At 44.8% G+C, this 17,097-nt stretch overlaps 1 protein-coding gene across 5 annotated transcripts in view; it reads right to left on the bottom strand.

Moving 5' to 3' along the window:
* The window catches only part of MYOCD (myocardin), a 101,824-nt gene extending 94,784 nt beyond the window's left edge, over positions 1-7,040 (bottom strand). For 3 of the 5 annotated variants that reach the window (XM_053672707.1, XM_053672706.1, XM_053672705.1), the window contains exon 1: positions 6,710-7,040. In XM_053672707.1, the coding sequence (XP_053528682.1) occupies positions 6,710-6,764 (55 nt within the window). In that variant the 5' untranslated portion in view covers positions 6,765-7,040. Of the gene's footprint in view, positions 1-604; positions 679-6,709 lie in introns of those variants that run through there. The other 2 variants (XM_053672709.1, XM_053672708.1) reach the window with 2 other exon arrangements.
* Between the last annotated feature and the right edge of the window lie 10,057 nt (positions 7,041-17,097).

Genomic DNA, 17,097 nt, shown 5'->3' on the forward strand with positions numbered 1-17,097 from the left:
AGACAGGAAAGTTCAGGGGCAGAGAAGGTTGGGGCTCTTGCACGTAAGATGGTGGGGGAAGGCCACCTGGTACGTCATGAAATCTAACACAGTCGGGCCTTGGGTGAGAGCAGTGATCCTGAGTCAGGATCAAGCAGGTGGCCTGAATCAGACCCTAAAGTTTCCTTTGGTTTTTAAAATAGATTTTAAATTCCCATTTGAGATGAAAAAATACACTCATCTTTTCAGGTTCAGGTAATTGTGTTCCAGTATGGACGTCTGAAGATACGGCTTGCAGGAACCATACGCAGGATGTTAGAGAGAGGCTCTCTTATTCCATGTCAGGACACAGACTGTGTCTTTTCTGCTCCCCACCTTCTCCCTGGCTCCCAGCACAGGCTCCATTACAGGGAACCATGAAAGAAATATTTGTTGAATGAGTTAATTAACAATATATACTCCCATACTGAATTTTTCAGATTGCCTGGGAGTTCCTCGAGGGCAGGGAGTAGAATCCTCTGAGGGATATCCTTGGGGAATTAGTCCTGACACCCAAAATAATAGATCTGAGGAGTGAAGGGTGAGCCAGAGATAAATAAGCAGCCATGAAGGAAAGAGTTCTTACCTAGGGGGTGTGGAGAGCTTGCCAGCAACATCCACATAAAGATTAACCCCATTAAATGAATGACTGTTGAAAATCGATGGCTTCTCTGCTTGGAGCAGAATCTTCCACAATGTGTCGGCCCAGCTAGACATGCCCTGGGAGGTGCCATGTGAATACAGTGTAACACATCTGGGAATCACTGTCCTTTAGAAGCTCATAATGTACATCAGCAATATTACAGCTTTGGAGGAGTCCTGGAGTTAAAAAATACAATTTAATTTTTCAGTATATTTTGCCTCCCACTTTAAAAAAATATCCTGCTAGACGACTGCGGATTTAGCCTTTTATGGATCACCCTGGAGAAAACATCAGAATTGTGGGTAGGTAACTCATGTTATCAGAAAAGATCTGCAGGGCAAAGTCTGAAGGACAGAGGCCTTATGGAGGTGAAAGCTAGGAACGCCCCGTTGGAAGTTGCTGTCACAGGCAGAATAACACCCCTCTGAGACTCCAAAAGTACCCATGTCTTAATCCCTGCAACCTGTGAACATGGTGTTATGAACTGAATTGTATCCCCCCACCCCTGACTCATGTCAAAGCCCTAATCCCCAATGTGATAGTATTTGGAGATGGGCCTTAAGCAGGGGGTGATTCGTTTATATAAGGAGATGAGGCTGGGGCCCTGGTGATAGTATTAGTCCCCTTATGAAAAGAGATACCAACTATTATTTCCCTCCCAGACTCTGCGCAAAATGAGAACACAGCAGGAAGGTAGCCTGCAAGCCAGGAAGAGGGCTTTCACTAGACAGCAACCCTGCTGGCACCCAGTCTCAGAGCTGTGAGAAAATCAATACTGTTGGTTTGCCACCAGTCTTTTGTTAGAGCAGCCAGTGCTGGCTAGGACTCATGGCACAGGGGAACCAGTGCTGCAGGTGGAATGAAGGTTGCCAATCAGCTGACCCTAAACTAAGAAAGTGATTTGAGGTAAGCCCAATGAGATCACAAGGATCCTTAAATGTGGAAGACAGAAGCAGAGAGTCGAGTCAGAGAGATATTTGAAGATGCTCCACTGCAGCCTTAGATGGAGGAAGGGGCCACAAGCCAAAGGATATGGCAGCCTCCAAAGTCTGGAAAGGACAAGAAAAGCATTCCCTTTAGAGTCCCCAGGAGGAACATAGCCCTGCCAACACCTTAACCAGTGAGATTTGTTTTAAACTCCTGACCTCAGTAACTATAAGATAATAATACACTCATGCTGCTCTAAGCCACTACTTTGTAGTAACTTGCTATAGCAGAAGTAGGAAACTAATGCCATCATCTCGAAGGGAATTAGTGGTTGTCAGCAGAGGAAGGAAGGAGACAATGAGCCGTGGACAGTTTGTACAAAAGTGCAGAGGGACCGTTTGCCCTTAAATTCTTCTTGTTCTGATTATGTCTAGTAGAAATTCCTGGAAGTTTTTAATGGAACACGTTTTCCCAACTTTAAAAATATTCTACTGGTCATTTCAATAGCAAGATGGAATTGGGGACAAGTTATTTGTGCTTCAGTAGGCTTCACACCCAAAAGTTGTCAAAGAAATTTTGAAAAGAAGACTGAACATATGAAACAATTAAAATAATTTTTTGAATGCTACTGTGTTAAGTATGAAAATGGTAGGTGTGAATTATTCATTCATTCTTTTAAGAAATATTTATTGTGCATCTAGCATATGTTAAGTTCCCTGAGACTATAACAGTTCAGAGACATTGCAGGAATGCTTTTATAAAGCTTATAGTCTTTAAAACTTTACAAAAATACTTAGGGCCATTCATTTGGAAAAATACCAAATGTTAGGGCTGGAAGCAACTTCAGTGATAAACCAGTCAAAATCCTCTATGTTGTAGATAAAAAAGTGAGGCATAAAGAGGTCAATTAAATTAGATTAAAATGTTTATCTATATATTTATACCTTCGATTTATACCTGTATATCTTTATACAGTTTTATAGGACAAATAATTTAACCTAGATGAGTGTCTTTTCCATAATAGACATGACAAGGCACTGGGTTAACATATTTGTCCTAGGTTATAAAATGAAGTAATAATGAAGGTTAGGCCAGAGCCTGAACTTCTCTTGAGATCCTGGTGGAATTTTCTTCAATAGTGTCCATATGGTAAAAACCTCTGGACCAACCTCATAGTCCAGTCTCCTTGACTCACTGAAGAAACATTCAGTCTCAGAGATGTTAGGGATCTAGCTTAAAGCAGAACTCGGTTGTCCTGCTATTTGATCTGAAGGCTGGAGGAACAGAGAACCCACGGAAAGAGGATGGTGTACAGCATCCTGAGATGTCCCTTGCTTTCCTTGGGAGGACACACAGCAATCACAGACACGGGAGGCCCGTCCCCAGATGTCAAAGAATGTGGTGCTGGTGTGCTCTACCACCCAATGCTGAGCTGAGCTCAGCCACTGCCTCTTCATGCCTGCTCTGCACGGCTCTTGGCTTCTTTCAGCTGCAGCCCCCAGTCTGGAAGCCCCTGCACCTGAGAGCCTGTCTGCTGAACTCATCTTCCTCTTCCCCTTCCCCAGAAAGGTAAAAAGGAAGTTGTCATAGTTTTCCCTAATCCATATGCTGGCTCCACCCCCAGAGACCCAGAGTTCATGCTCATGGCATGCCCTTCTCCTTCCAAATCTATACTTTCATGCCTGAGAATTAAGGTTTGCATTTTGGGAGTCTTTGGGCGCCCACATTTTGAGAGTGTGATGGATCCTGGACGGGGCAGCAGAGAGTGTTGAGCAAAGACCTCTCAGATTGGAGGCAGGGTTGCCAGATGAAGCACAAAATGCCTAGTTCAATTTGGGTGTCAGATAAAAACTCACCCTCAATATTACAGCATGCTAAAATAATAATTGTTTATCTGAAATTCAAGTTTAACTGGGCTTCCTGTATTTTCTTTTCCTAAATTTGACAACCCCAAATTTGTGGGGGATAGACACCACATCCTGGCAAGTGCCAGAGTGCTGAGCTGTTTGAATGGGAAAAGGAGAAAAAAAGAAAGAAACAAATGAAACACAATAGTTCCTTAGAAGCAAAATCCATCAGTGCCCCCCACCCCTCTCATTTTGATTGTTCGTGCATGGTGTGTGTGTACACACTATAAATCCTTGTGTTTCGCTGACACAAGATCATGGTATTGAGGAAGATTGTTGACAGTGATACTGATTATTGATGTTGACCAAACAACAGTGAAATTAAAAACTGTAAAAATGTACTTAGTTTAAAAGTAACACCATTCATTGCATCTGTATGAGCTGCCTACCTTATCTGCCCAACTGCCTCACAGCCTGGTCTCAGTTTTGCCTGTGCCCAATCTTTTTGTGTTTTCAGAGAACCACAAAATGTTACCGAAGGGTCTGAAAAATCATCTAGTCCAACCTGGGCATTTATACATGAAATAATGAAGACTCAGAGAGAAAGTGACCACTATAGAATCTGGCTTCTTAGTAATATTAATAGTCGAACAATATTTTTTGAGGGATTACTAAGTGCCAGGCAGTTTCTTTCGTGGACTACTTGCACGATCACATTTAATCCTCACAACAACCCTCTGATCATTCCCATTAGTCAAACGGGGCACCTGGAGGCAGAGAGAATTCTGTCGCTTATCTAAGGTTCCAGGCTCTGTGGCTAACAGATGGAGACGCCCACTAAAATCCCAGCTAGTGTTGTTCTAGACCCACACACTCAGCCATGAAACTGCTGGCCTCTCAGATAAGATTCGTTTATAGCATCAAACATGTTCACACACGGACACTGGCACAGGCCACTGCTCCTGTGGCATGGCATCTTCCTTTATCACAAGGTCACTTGAATATAGCTCACAGGAAGCTGGCTGGACACCGTTGCCATTTTTGTCACCTTCAGAGTCAAAGCAGTTATCTGCTCACTAATAAACAAGCCCCATATCACAAGGAATCTACTATGATCAGAGAGCAATTTAGTTTCATTAATTTTTTTGAAATATTTTTAATGAAATATGAAACACCATGGTCTACTGTCAAAGCAAACATTAGCAGTCAGATAGAATTTTATGAGTTTACATTGTAAGGAGCCCATGAGAGAAAAGAAGAAACAACGAAAAGAGAGAGTGAGGGAAAAATCAAAACAGGGAAGAAGCCTTTCTAATCCACTGTTAGTTACCAAATCAACCAAGTCCTTTCCAGAAGAAGCGGGCCCCTGTCTAAACGCACTGCCAGCCAGGCTTCCACATCAGTGCAGCTGTAGTTGTAACTACACCCGGAATGAATAATCACTGTCCTTGATATTATGTCTCCTTAGTTTTACATTCTGCTTGCTGTTCTTCTCTGCCTTTCAGATAATCAACCCCTTGCATCACGGATGATCAATCCGCTCAGTCCCTTTCCAGACCGTTTCCAGACCTAGCTTCCCTGCTTATCAGAGGTGGAGGACTGAGCATGTCCAAGTTTGTTTTGACACCTTGTTCCCTGACACTATCCTTCCTGTGGCACCAGAGCCTGTCCAAGCTTTAAGGGGGGGGGAAAGAGGCAGCAATTGGAATTCTTAGAAGCTCCAGAGTCTGCCTGGGAGACCCCAGAACAACTCCAGTCCACGGAGGCAGGAATTGGGAGCCACCATCTTCCCTCTGGGCTGCATCCCAGAGGGAAGGCTTTCTTTGATAAACCTGTCCTTGCAATTCCATCCAGGACCTCACCAAATCCTTTGAGAGACAAACCAGCCCCTCCCCTGCCCCCCACACAAACTGGCAAGGGTGCCTTTGAAGTGAATGAAGCTTTTTGCAAAACAAACCTGCATCCTCTTTTCTTCAGAAAGGTGGCAGTGTTGCCTTGCGGTTTTGAGCAAATTACAAAGCAGTGACCAAGTCTCCAGTGGATTAACAGACCAACTACCTCACCTCACCAAGGGAAGGAGAGGAAGGATGTAACTAACGAGCGCTGAACCCAATGGCTGGCAGATGGGCCCCGGAGTGCCAGGGCCCTGAGTATTATGGCTGGCTACACTCAAGTTTTCATCTTGTTCCAACAGTACAGAGACTAAGGAAATCTCCAATGGAACCACACACATCTCAAAACCAGAAACATCTAAGGCAATCACAAATAATCCTTACTTTCCAGCATCCACTTTTCTCATTCTTGAAACATCCATCCTAAGTGAAACACTGAGTGGTCCTATTAGAAGGAGGATGAACACTTGGCAAACGAGGCCAGCATCCTTCCAGCACCTGCTCTATGGAATGTTCACATTGGAGTTCTCACAAATGAATTCATCTTCTAAGTAAAAGTTCTGCCATTTATTGAGTGGCTTGTTACTGCTTTTATAAAACCAATATTATACACAGAGTTATGGAGAAGGAATTTAAGAAGGCAAGTGTCTCTGTCTAAATGTGGAACCGACACATTCAAAACTGCCACGGGTGCCTATAACAACCCTTCATGAGCAGCACTCAGCATTCCCATCTCTCTCACTCACCTTTACTCAGCGTCCTTTGAGAAGTTTCTCTATGCACTACTGACACAGAAATTTGAGGGAAAATTATCCATTTATAAATATCAGATGGTTTGGGAAAAAATATCTGTGGCCCTGGACTTTTTTTCCTACAGTGATGTCATTTTAAATACTTGTTGTGCTCCAAATTTGCTATTTTTACTTCCCCCAAGTGACTTTTTTTGGGAAATGCATTGTTTGGATTAGCTACATTTTAAGTGACCACTGTAATCTGATACACAGCATCAGGTTCATCTTCTCAGCAATTATAACTAATATTATGCAGCTCATAATCTTGAAATCCCTTATTTGTTCATTTTCAAATTTGTTCCTTTCGGGTGAATCTCCAAATTTTTTATTCCCAAATACAGAGAAAAAAATAAAATGAAAGGATTGGCCTTTTCACAAACAAAACCACATTCAACCACTCAAAGGACTTAAAAACGGAAGACAGGAAAGGTCCCCGAAGTCAAATAAAATTTTCACTTCCAAAATGTGCTCTTGGGGAGCAAGGTTGAAGCAGCCACGGCGGGCTTTGAGACATTTATTGGAAAGCAGTCTAGAGTTGAGAAGTGCAGAAGAGGAAAGTTTAGGAAGGAATGCTAAATGCCTCAGCCCTACCTGATCTGAACTTGCTTCTAATCAGCAAAGAGTGCTCAGCCCCCAGGAGGGTCATGTTGAGTCTCAGCGAGCCGCTGGTCCCTTGGCCAGACGCCCCCTGCTTTCCACCAGGAACGGGCTCCCGGGAGCCCAGCTGACAGCAGCTAACAACCCAGAATTCATCCAACTCTCCGGGAGCTCCCCTGGGTAGGAGTAGAGTGGCAGTCTGTGACCGAAACCAGTGTCCCCAGAAAACTGGTGTCTCCCCCCTCGCTGTGCAGGGCTGGTTAACTCTTAGCCGCCAGGTCCCTCCTCCTCCTGCATCTGGCCCGGAGCAGCGGCATCCCAGGCGTTCTTGGCTGATGTCACAGGCTGCTAGCGTTTGCGGAGTATTAACACCACGCCTTTATCAAGGTCCGAAGTTTGCTATCTGATACTTTTTTACTACTGACAGGAGCTCAGCCAATCAGGAGCGGCGAGCGGGGGCCTGGGACTTGGAGCATCCAGAAGCGTTTTCTTAGCCGGGTCTTAACTCTTTGCAGCTGGCTGAGAGGACTCTGAGGCGACGGGGCTGAAGGCAGGGCGAGGGTCCGGCACTGGCAAGGGGCAAAGTTAAGAAGCCGGTAGGACAGACAGGAGGGTTGCAAAGCGCCTGGGCTCTCAGATGGTGCACGTAAAGGGCTTGGGCCTGCTTGGATCGGAGCCGCGGAGCTTCCCCGACGCTGAGCCGCTGCCTGAGAGGCAGGAGAGGCGGGAATCTCCAAACGAGATGGGGATTCCGCGCTTCGCAGATAAACTGGACCACTTGACGATTAACAAAGCTCCTAATAGAGAGAAGTTCCCACTTTCACTCCCCGTTTGAGGGTCACAGGCACAGACTTTATACATCTCTCACCTCAACTATCAGACTTGGATACATGTCCATGGAGAAAACGAAAAGCCTTTCATTTTTCTGGGATGTGGACAACCTGACTCAGAATGTCTGCTCATCCAGCAGGACACGGTGCTCTCCGTCCGGGGAAGACGCATGAGTTGAACGCCCTCTTGTACTCTCAGTGGGGTGAGATTCCAGGACAGAGGGTGTTTGGAGCAGGGGCAAGTCCGAGCTGGGGTTGGCTGGGCTTAGTTAGGGTGGAGAGGCTCGAGGGTTTTTCGTGGGAGGGAGTGAGCCCCCCCCCCCCAAGGGCAAAATCCATTCCAAATTGAAGACCGAACATTGCACACCTAGAATGTGCCAGGGTTATCCATTCATCAAAAAAAAATTAAATAAAGACCCTGCTCTCAAGAAGCTGCTTAATAGTTGGCAGCACAGAAAATTTAAAAAAAAAACAAGCTATGTACTTATGCATGTAAAGTAGGGTTGAATTTTCCTTGCAATCTTACATGCACATTGGCCTCCAGATATCATCTGTTGCACACGCGATTGTGTCTCAGGAGGCCCCTAAACCCTCCTGGGGTTAAAAGATCAGTGGGTGACAGATGAAGACCTGATAAGACAGTAACTCATGGTACAACTTTTAATGTCCTGGTCTAGGTCTCTGCCCGAATTCTCTGATTCTTGAGTCCACTCTTTGGATCTGAGCAGTCATTCATTTACCTGAGGTCTTCTCGGAGAGACCACTAGTCCGGATGTGTCAGAAAGGAGGCAGTGCAAGCCCACCCATGTTCCCTTCGGGAAGGGTGGCCTGGCGGTGGAGCCTGTGGAGAGGCTGATGACGTGTGCACAACATTCCAGTGGCTGTGCAGCATTCCCACATAGGCTGTATTACTTTCTTAGTCCTGCTGTATGCAACAGGCTGAGGGGCTCAGTACAAATTAACTGTACAAATTAGTTATTCTGCAGTCTGGGAAGTGAGAAGTCTGAGATGGGTCTCAATGGGCTGGAATCAAGGTGTTTGCAGGGCTGGGTCCTATCTGGAGGATCTAGAAGACAGTTGTTTTCTTGCCCTTTTCCTGCTTCTAGAGTCTGTCTATGTGTCCTGGCTCATGGTCCCTTCCTCCATCTTCAAAGCCAGCAGCAGTGGGTCAAGTTCTTACCATGTAGTATGTCTCTCACTTCTATCCTTCTACCTCCCCCTACACACTTAAGGACCCTCGTGAGTACCTTGGGCTCACCTGGATAAACTCTGGTGCAAGGTCAGCTGATTAGCAACCTTAATCACCCCCATCTATTACCTTATTTCTTTTTGCCAGGTACTTTAGCATGGTCACCGACTCCTGAGATTAAGATGTTAACATGGGAAGAGGGGGCTTTATTCTGCCTGCGAGACAGCATGACCCCTCTTTCAAACCAGAATGTTCTTGTCCTCGGTCAATCCCTAGGCTCCTGGTCTTCAATGAAGACAGGTCAAGTGAAAGGAGGTTTGGCCGTGGGGATACACAGGAGCCTGCAGGGACCCTGGCAAGCTTGGAAATGCCCGCCGCAGGGAGGTCTTGGATGGGGAAGAGACTGGTGGGATGAAGAACAGTGCTGAATTATCTGAGTAGAGAAAAAAACTATTTTGAGCAACTTTAAAAACAAAAGAAATCCAAACAGATTGTTATCCTGAGGACTGTGGAGATGAGAAGAAGGCAGCTTGGCAGAAAATTGTTTTCTTAGTGAAAGTTGTGATAAAAACAGCTGAAGCCAGCATTGAATATGAGGGTCTCCATGACCTAGATGAGTTGGACAGGAGTTAATTGTTTTTCCTCTGATGGCCTGCATGTCTGCAAGTGTGTGTGTGTGTGTGTGTGTGTGTGTGTGTGTGTGTAGGGAAGCAAGTTTCTTTTTTCAGTGTATTTGGGAAATGCTGGTAATCTTAGCCTTCCTCAATTTTCCCATCATACTGTGGAGCTGACCTCTGGGATTTATACCCCCTATGGCATGGAATATCCATGGATATAAATATGCTCATATAGAAGCTCATCCTTCTCCCTCTCTATGCAGGCATTTTTTGAGAAAAAAAATTTTCTACTGGGATTTGATGAGGGTTTTCCCAAGGGGAACAGCACGGCCTGAGGTACATTGGGAGCAGCAGGCCCGTGTGAGAGCAGGCCACCAGGCTCTGTCCTACATCTGACTGATCACCTCGGCAGCACTTGTCTGCCTTGCTACCCTGTGACCTTCTCTCCTGAGGCCTGGTTGTGATGTAGGGAAACACAGGAGCTTCTAGCAGCAGGGGGGATTTCATTTGAGTATCAGCTACCACAGTGACCTGGAGTGAGTTATTAAAGTTCTGTGAGACACTGAGAATCTTCATGTAAAATGGAGTTAGAATGCTCTCCAGAAAAGTTGGAAAATTTCAATGAAATAACACGTTTGGAGTGCCCAAAATAATTCTTGGCACATCTAAAGTTCCTCTCTTTACCCTCTTCTTACCTCCAACTGTTTTTACTGATTTCAAGCAGTCCTGGTACTTTCTCTTTTGTTATGGCTTTCCTTTCTTTTGCCATCAGTTATCTCTGGCTGTTTAACAAATTACCAGCCTAAGACAGCACACACACTTATTTTCCCATGGGCCAGGGTTCAGGGCTTGACTTAGCCGATCCTCTGCTCAGGATCTCACAAAGTTGCAATCAAGGTGTTGGCTGGGACTGTGGTCCCATCAAAGGCTTAGAGTACTCTTCCCAGCTCACTAGCTGTTGGAAGAATTCAGCTCCCTGCAGCTCTAGAGCCCATCATGGCTGCTTTCTCAGGGCCAGCTAGAGAATCTGCCTTGGGAAAGTCTCTTTTAAAGGGCTCATCTGATTAGTCAGACTCACCCAGGATTATCTCCTGTTTGATTAACTCAAATCATGCTAATTAGGAACCTAAAGATACCTGTAAAATCTCTTTACTTCAGCCATATAACACCACCTAGTCAGCATAGTGTCCAGTGTCTCCTTTGGCAGCCCATTCCATACTAAAGGGTTATACAGGGGTGTAAATCATTGAGGGTGACTTGAGAATTCTGCCTTCCACAGCTGTGATCCTTGGCCTTCCACCAACTGGCAGTGATGCTGTATGTAGGTGTGTCTGTAGCACAGTTCAGGGTTGTCAGCTTGAACTCTGACCCCTTGTGGACTTTCTTGCGGGTCAGCATGAGGTCAGCTACGAGGTGATAGAGCAGGGGGCAGTGAGCTGAGGGATAGACAGCTTACCTCTGTTGCCCTTAGAGCCTCCAGCTCTCCCTTTCTAAGCACAAGATGCTCACCCCACCCAAGGTCATCACCATCTCCTTGGGTCTCTCCATCTTTCAGTCCTAAGTGCCTGTTCCTGGTACCACCTCTCATCTGTTTCTCTTTTTTCTTTCACATGTCATGATGAGCATTTCTTCTCTTTTTTCTTTCATGTGTTCAGGGGAACATTTGTTTCTCTTTCACCCATTCATTGGTAATGTACTGAGGGATCTTTGTAAGTCACTTTGGCAAGTGCCCTGGTAGATATAAAGAGACAGATTTGCAGACTCAGATGAGAGGACCAGAGTTAGAGAAAACCTGGTGGGGAGAGGGTGTACACAGCAAACTCTTAGCACGCAGCTCAACTGCCTGGGCCAGCCACAACCTGGCTACGGCTGACTGTAGCCTTTTGGGAGGGACAACAGACACTCACCGTTCCCTCCAGGGGTTGTCCAAACACACTGGAAATCCAGGTTATAGTGTTCAATGTATTGACTTTAAAAGATACGAGCAACTGTCCATAATTTAATTTAAAAGTAAGTTTTAAGACACAGTATGAGTTAACCAGAAGCAGATCCAGGTTGTGGGACCTGAGCCTTATACAACTGGGGGCCTTTCACAAAACAAGTGCAAAATTAGAAATGTGATGGGTAGTGTAGTGTGACCGTTGACTTAGAATGGTAAATCAAAGTACAATGAACTGGAGCATGGATGATTCATTTCCTTTCTCATAAGATCCTTCAGTCAACTGCCCAGAAATGGGAATGCCCAGACATGTTTCCTAATTGCATTCTGGCTTCCTCTTCCCACCTGAAACTCACTAGAACTCCAAGCTATTCCCAGCATCCACAGTGCCAGTACAAGCGGGAGGGGTTGGGGGGAACCCTGAAGCTTAATCTTCATTAACGCCATGGTAAATCTAAATCCATCTCGGACTAAGAAAATGTATGCAAACTGAGGGAGACTCATGCAGCTCTGTTTTGTGGCCCCTGCTATGAAGTCTGTGCTCTGGTCTCCAAGAAGCATCATCAAAACTCCAGGGTGAAAAAAGGGTGGAATAAGTACTTCCAGGTTGCCTGTTAGGGAATTACCTAGTTAAGGAATGCAAACTCAGCCTATTGGCGTCTTTCAATTCTGGAAAAGTTTATCAACCACAGAAAGTATCCTAGCACTGTAGGGTTTACAAAGATAAAGAAGATACAATCCTGAACCTTGAAGGGCTATGAATGCACTGATAGGCACCCCCACACTCCTAGCAAACCAGACTCCCAGTGTCATCATTACACTAGCAATGCAACGAAACCTCAGATGAAACTCATGGGAGTCACCCTCATACAACCTAGTTCCTTTTGTTTTTTGATGAAAATGAGTATAAAAGGACTTCTGCCTAATTTAAACAAAGACTTAAATCAAACAAATGGAAAGAAAGTAGTTTCAATTGAAAGTATCTGACCAGCTCCTTCTTCCCTTGCCTGCCAGCAGCTCCTCTCACCTCTTCCTCTTCTTTTTAAGCATCCTTATTCTCACTCCTGCTCAAGAAAAGAGAATACAACTTGATATTTTCAGTTTAAAGCTGTCAGGCTGGGCCACACGTGCCAGAGGGGAGGGTCACTGTGTTAAAAAGCCGTGCATCCCCGTAGGGCCTCTTCCATCTCTCTCTGGGTCTTTCTGAGACCATCACAGTGGGGAGGAGCAAAGATCAGAAACACGGAGTGTGCATTCTGACAGCGTTTGAATCAATCATACCAGTTGTCCCAGCTCCATTCCTGTCTTTCTCTGTTCTGCTTATGCTTCAAAGCCTGGCTCAGACTTCACTTTAGTCAGAAAACCTTCCCTGACAGTCCAGGCAGAGCTCATCCCACTGCCCTTGCTTTCCCACTGAAGGTATCTTATAGGTACTCCTGTTACTGCATTTGTTGAAGGGTATTATCAATGACTTTGGTTTTTATCTTCACCGGAGAATATGCTTATTTTAGATAGAGGAGAAGGAAGGGAGGGAAACATCAATGTAAGAAAGAAACATCGTTTGGTTGCCCCCCATACATGCCCTGTCTGGGGATTGAACCTGCAACCTAGGCCTGTGTCCTGACCAGGAATCAAACCTGTGACCATTTGGTTTATGGGATGATACTCCAACGAACTGAGCCACACCAGCCAGGGCTTGCTGGCTTCTTAATATGAAAATTGTTCCACTAGTTTATAGGCTACTGAGAGATGAACATATTATTTTCATCTATGTCTACAGCTCATTATCTATTTTTTTAAAGACTACTCTGCTGATTATTTATATTACTCATCATATAATAAGCTGCCTTTTGACGTAACGTGTGTTCAAATTATTATATATCAAATAGTGTTTCTTGGTTTTGATCTTTCATCTGCAAGTCCCCTTTTTGAGGGTTTGGGCTGTGTCTTACGTTCTTTATATTTACCAAGGCATCATACATGTGGCTTCCAAAGACTACATGCAACAGGGGCTGTTGGTTGGTGCCTGGCGTGCAGGGATTGGTTTGTTCAGATTTGCTCCATTCAGGGCCTGCTACAATATTATACACTTTCCAGAAATGATGATGAAACCACTTGTGGTTCATAAAGTGTGAGCTGATCTGGGAGTCTGCTTTCTCTTCCAAACCTGTGTGTGATTGCAACTGGTCACATTCTGTTTCCCAACTCCTCCCTTTGCTGAGCATGCCTGCCATCTCCCCCGCTCCCCAGAAAACAGAATGGAGGCCCATAAATCCCTGACCTGCTTCAGGTGACCTTACAAATCATGCATGTCTTGTCTCATTAACCCGGCACGCCTATTATGGCTAAGGAATGGTGAAGCGCTACCCCTGCATGCAGTAGGGGCTGGAGGTGGGGGAGGGCCACCACCACTACTTAGTGGACCACAATTGCTCAACAGCTTTCCAAACTGCCTCTTCACCTCAGCCCACATCTCTAGGGCTGTGAGTCAGACAGGAGAGCTTTCAGCTCTAGGGGACTCTGTCTGGGAAGAGTATTTCTCCCTCTCTGAAAACAACATGGCTCTCTCAGCGAATTAGAATATCTTAGCTAAAACTGACATCTGACTGTTAAAGTTAGTACATTCCAAGTGAGAATATCTGAAAAGGGAGAATTCCAAGTGCTATTAAATTCACCTATGATAACAATAAAGAAAATTCATTTATTGTAACAAGTGGGGGCTTGTTACAGCAATACTCTTTCTTAGTGGTCTCTGGAACCCAGTGCTCAGCAAAAGGTAACTTAAAAAAATCATTCAGTTTACCAAATGCCCAAGAGCCATTCATATCCACTGAATGCTTCTGCAGCAAAACTGCTTTTTATGAATATGGTTTGAGTGGATATGCCAGTTTTATAGATATCGACCCAGCCCTTCTCAGACTCAAACCCATATGCTACCCAGGTAGGGGCGGCAAACTTTGGTATGCCTCTTCTTAAAATATTTGTTTTTATTTAAAAAAATTTAGGCTACTTTTTGGTTCAAAGGAAAATTGAGAGGAAGGCACGGAATTCTCATATAACCTGTGCCCCTCACAGGCGCAGCCTCCCCATTATCAACAGCTCACCCGAGAGGTATACTTATTACAGCTGATGAGCCTACACTAACACACCATAATCACACGCAGTCCACAGTTTCCAGTAGGGCTCACTCTTGATGATGAACATTCTGTGGCTTCGGGTCAATGTGTAATGATGTGGGTCCATCATTACAGTGTCCCACATAGTCCTGTCACTACCCTAAAATCCTCCATGTTCCACTTATTCATCCCTAACCCCAGATTTTCTTGTTATACACTTGCACTATTGTCATGCTTCTTTTCTCCAATGGCATATGTCCTTTTAGCTTTTTAAGCCCCATTGTGCATATGTTCCTCTGTGACCCTCAGAGCAGTCCCATATGGCACTTGAGACACTTTTGACAGCCAAACTATCTGATGTGGGAGAGAGGATCACTAATTCATGGTGAGTTGTCCCTCTAGGTAGAGGCAAGACCAGGCTCACGTCTCAAGGCTTCTGGGTGACTATCCTTTGCACAAGAAGCTCATGCAGCCTCTCATTTGACAAGGTGACTCTGAGTCTGCTTAGGTTTCCCTCTCTGGGTATATATACTGCCTTCGACTGGTGTGGTTTTTTTTTTTAATTCTTCTCCGGTGGTCAGTATTCATGTCAGAAAATTTAAACATCTCTACGTTGCTTCCTGGCACATGTAGTATTTTCTTACAGTACATGGCCAATTTTTGTCTTTCTTCCAGAAAATTCTTTATTACAAACTGACCTTGATACGGACCTATGCCATAAAAAATGAAATCACAAGAACCAGGATTTTAATACATTGTCATTTAAAGAATGGTAACTGTGTGTCTAGAGCTTTCAATACATGAAACTGGGGTACCTTCCAGTGTCTTTGAAAGAACACTTATTAAACATGACCAGAGGAGAATCCTAGAAGATCCAATAAAATGTACATGTCGGCAGATGGGTTCGGTTTGGAAAGAAGTTTGTTGAACATGGCTCTGTTGGTGGTTAATCCTTCCTCTGGCCTGCAGGGACAGGGGCAGCACTGTGGCTGGCTACATGACGGATGTGGGTTCTGTAGCCAGATGCCCTGCCTGCTGTTACCTGTGTGGCCCTGGGCAAGTTATTTAACTGTTCTGTTCTTCATGCCTCTGTTTCCTCAACTGTGAGGTGAGGGTATCTAGTTCATAAAGTTCTAGAGAAGATTCAGGGAGTCAATAAATCCACGGGAAGCCCTCAGGACAGAGCCTAGTGCCGGGGCAGTTCCCATTGAAGGACATCCATGGTGATGAATGCACAGTGGTGGTGACGGCATCAATAACTATCATGAGTGTCCCTTGACCAACCCATTTACGGTCATAGCTAAAGTGCAGAGAAGCACCTTGTATATTTATTTTAAAGTGCTCTATACATGCTACATGTTAGAGTCCTCTGGGAAATGACTATTTGCTGTGGTGGAAATAGCCTGGGTGATTCTAAAGCAGGTGTGGGGAAAAAAAGTCAGCATGCTTTAAGCAGCCTCCAGGCACATCAGACCTGGTTGTCCTTGCATTAAATCTATGCCTGGATAATGGATGTGGAGCCACAGGAGGGGCAACACTCCGGAGATGCTGCAGCAGACCCTTGAGTGCAGGTTTGGATGCGCAGGCATCTGAGTTTTTCTAAAGATCTCACTGGTAATGCAAGTGTGTGATGACCCATGCTTAGATTGATCATAATAATGAGAACAGTGATATTTGGTTTTGAGGCATTTAGATTTTGGAAGTTTTATTTTTGCCCTATTTGAAAAGATAAAACTCTATAAACTAATATCTACTTGGGTAGAACTTTGTGAAGTTAGACCTAATGATTCTAAAGGTTTTGTGTCCTCTTTTGTTTTTTGTTTGTTTATTTTTGCTCTATAGAGTTTGATGATTGGTGACCTTGAAGACAGAGAGTAGAGCCAAGTGTTAAATGCTAATACACACATTGATTGTCAAAAAATTTCTTGGATCTGGGCTGCAATAGACATGTTAATGTGCATCAGTTTGTACATACATCCATGTATGCACCACATTAGCTGATATTAAGTAAATGCTTATGCTAGACTGGTGATCTGATTGGTTTCATTATTTCATGTGATATTCACAACAGCCTCAGGAAGTAGGTGCAGTTCTATTCCCATCTTACAGATAGGGAACTATAAGAGAAAATACCATCCTTGGATCAGGGGCATCACCCCAGATGCCACCTCTCAGGGACCTCCTGTGCTCTGAAGTGCCTCCCTTGAAATTATCTAAGTCTTCTTGTGGTACCTGGGAACCGTGGAGGCCAGCTGTGCCATCTGGGCTAGGTGGCCTGAACCCAAGTCAGATAGTATGGGACACATTTCCAGGTCTTTGTTTTTTCCCCTTTGGGTTGTTCTATAACCCTCCAGCCTATGATGGGGTTGACCAGCTGCCCAAAGGAGTTCCAGAATTGGAGCCTGAGGGGCTGCCCTGAGGCCTCATGACCAGTGCTGGTTCCAGAGGGCAGTCTCAGGAGCAGGTAACTTCCTCTGACAGGTGTGTTATTGGGCACCCAGATGGTATTCACATGCTGATTTTGAATTACTCAAATTATTTATATAGACAGGAGTACTGCAAAAAATATTTGCCAAAGCCTCTGCTATAAGCAGCCCTGTTTAGAGAGGTGGAGCTATTTGATCAATATCTTCCAGCTTAAGTGACAGGGCTGCTACCTGACCTCTGGTATGTGTGAAGTATTCACATACT

The sequence above is a fragment of the Artibeus jamaicensis genome, unplaced genomic scaffold, assembly GCF_021234435.1.
Source record: "Artibeus jamaicensis isolate MK-2021 breed Jamaican fruit bat unplaced genomic scaffold, CSHL_Jam_final contig_781, whole genome shotgun sequence".
Taxonomy (NCBI): domain Eukaryota; kingdom Metazoa; phylum Chordata; class Mammalia; order Chiroptera; family Phyllostomidae; genus Artibeus; species Artibeus jamaicensis.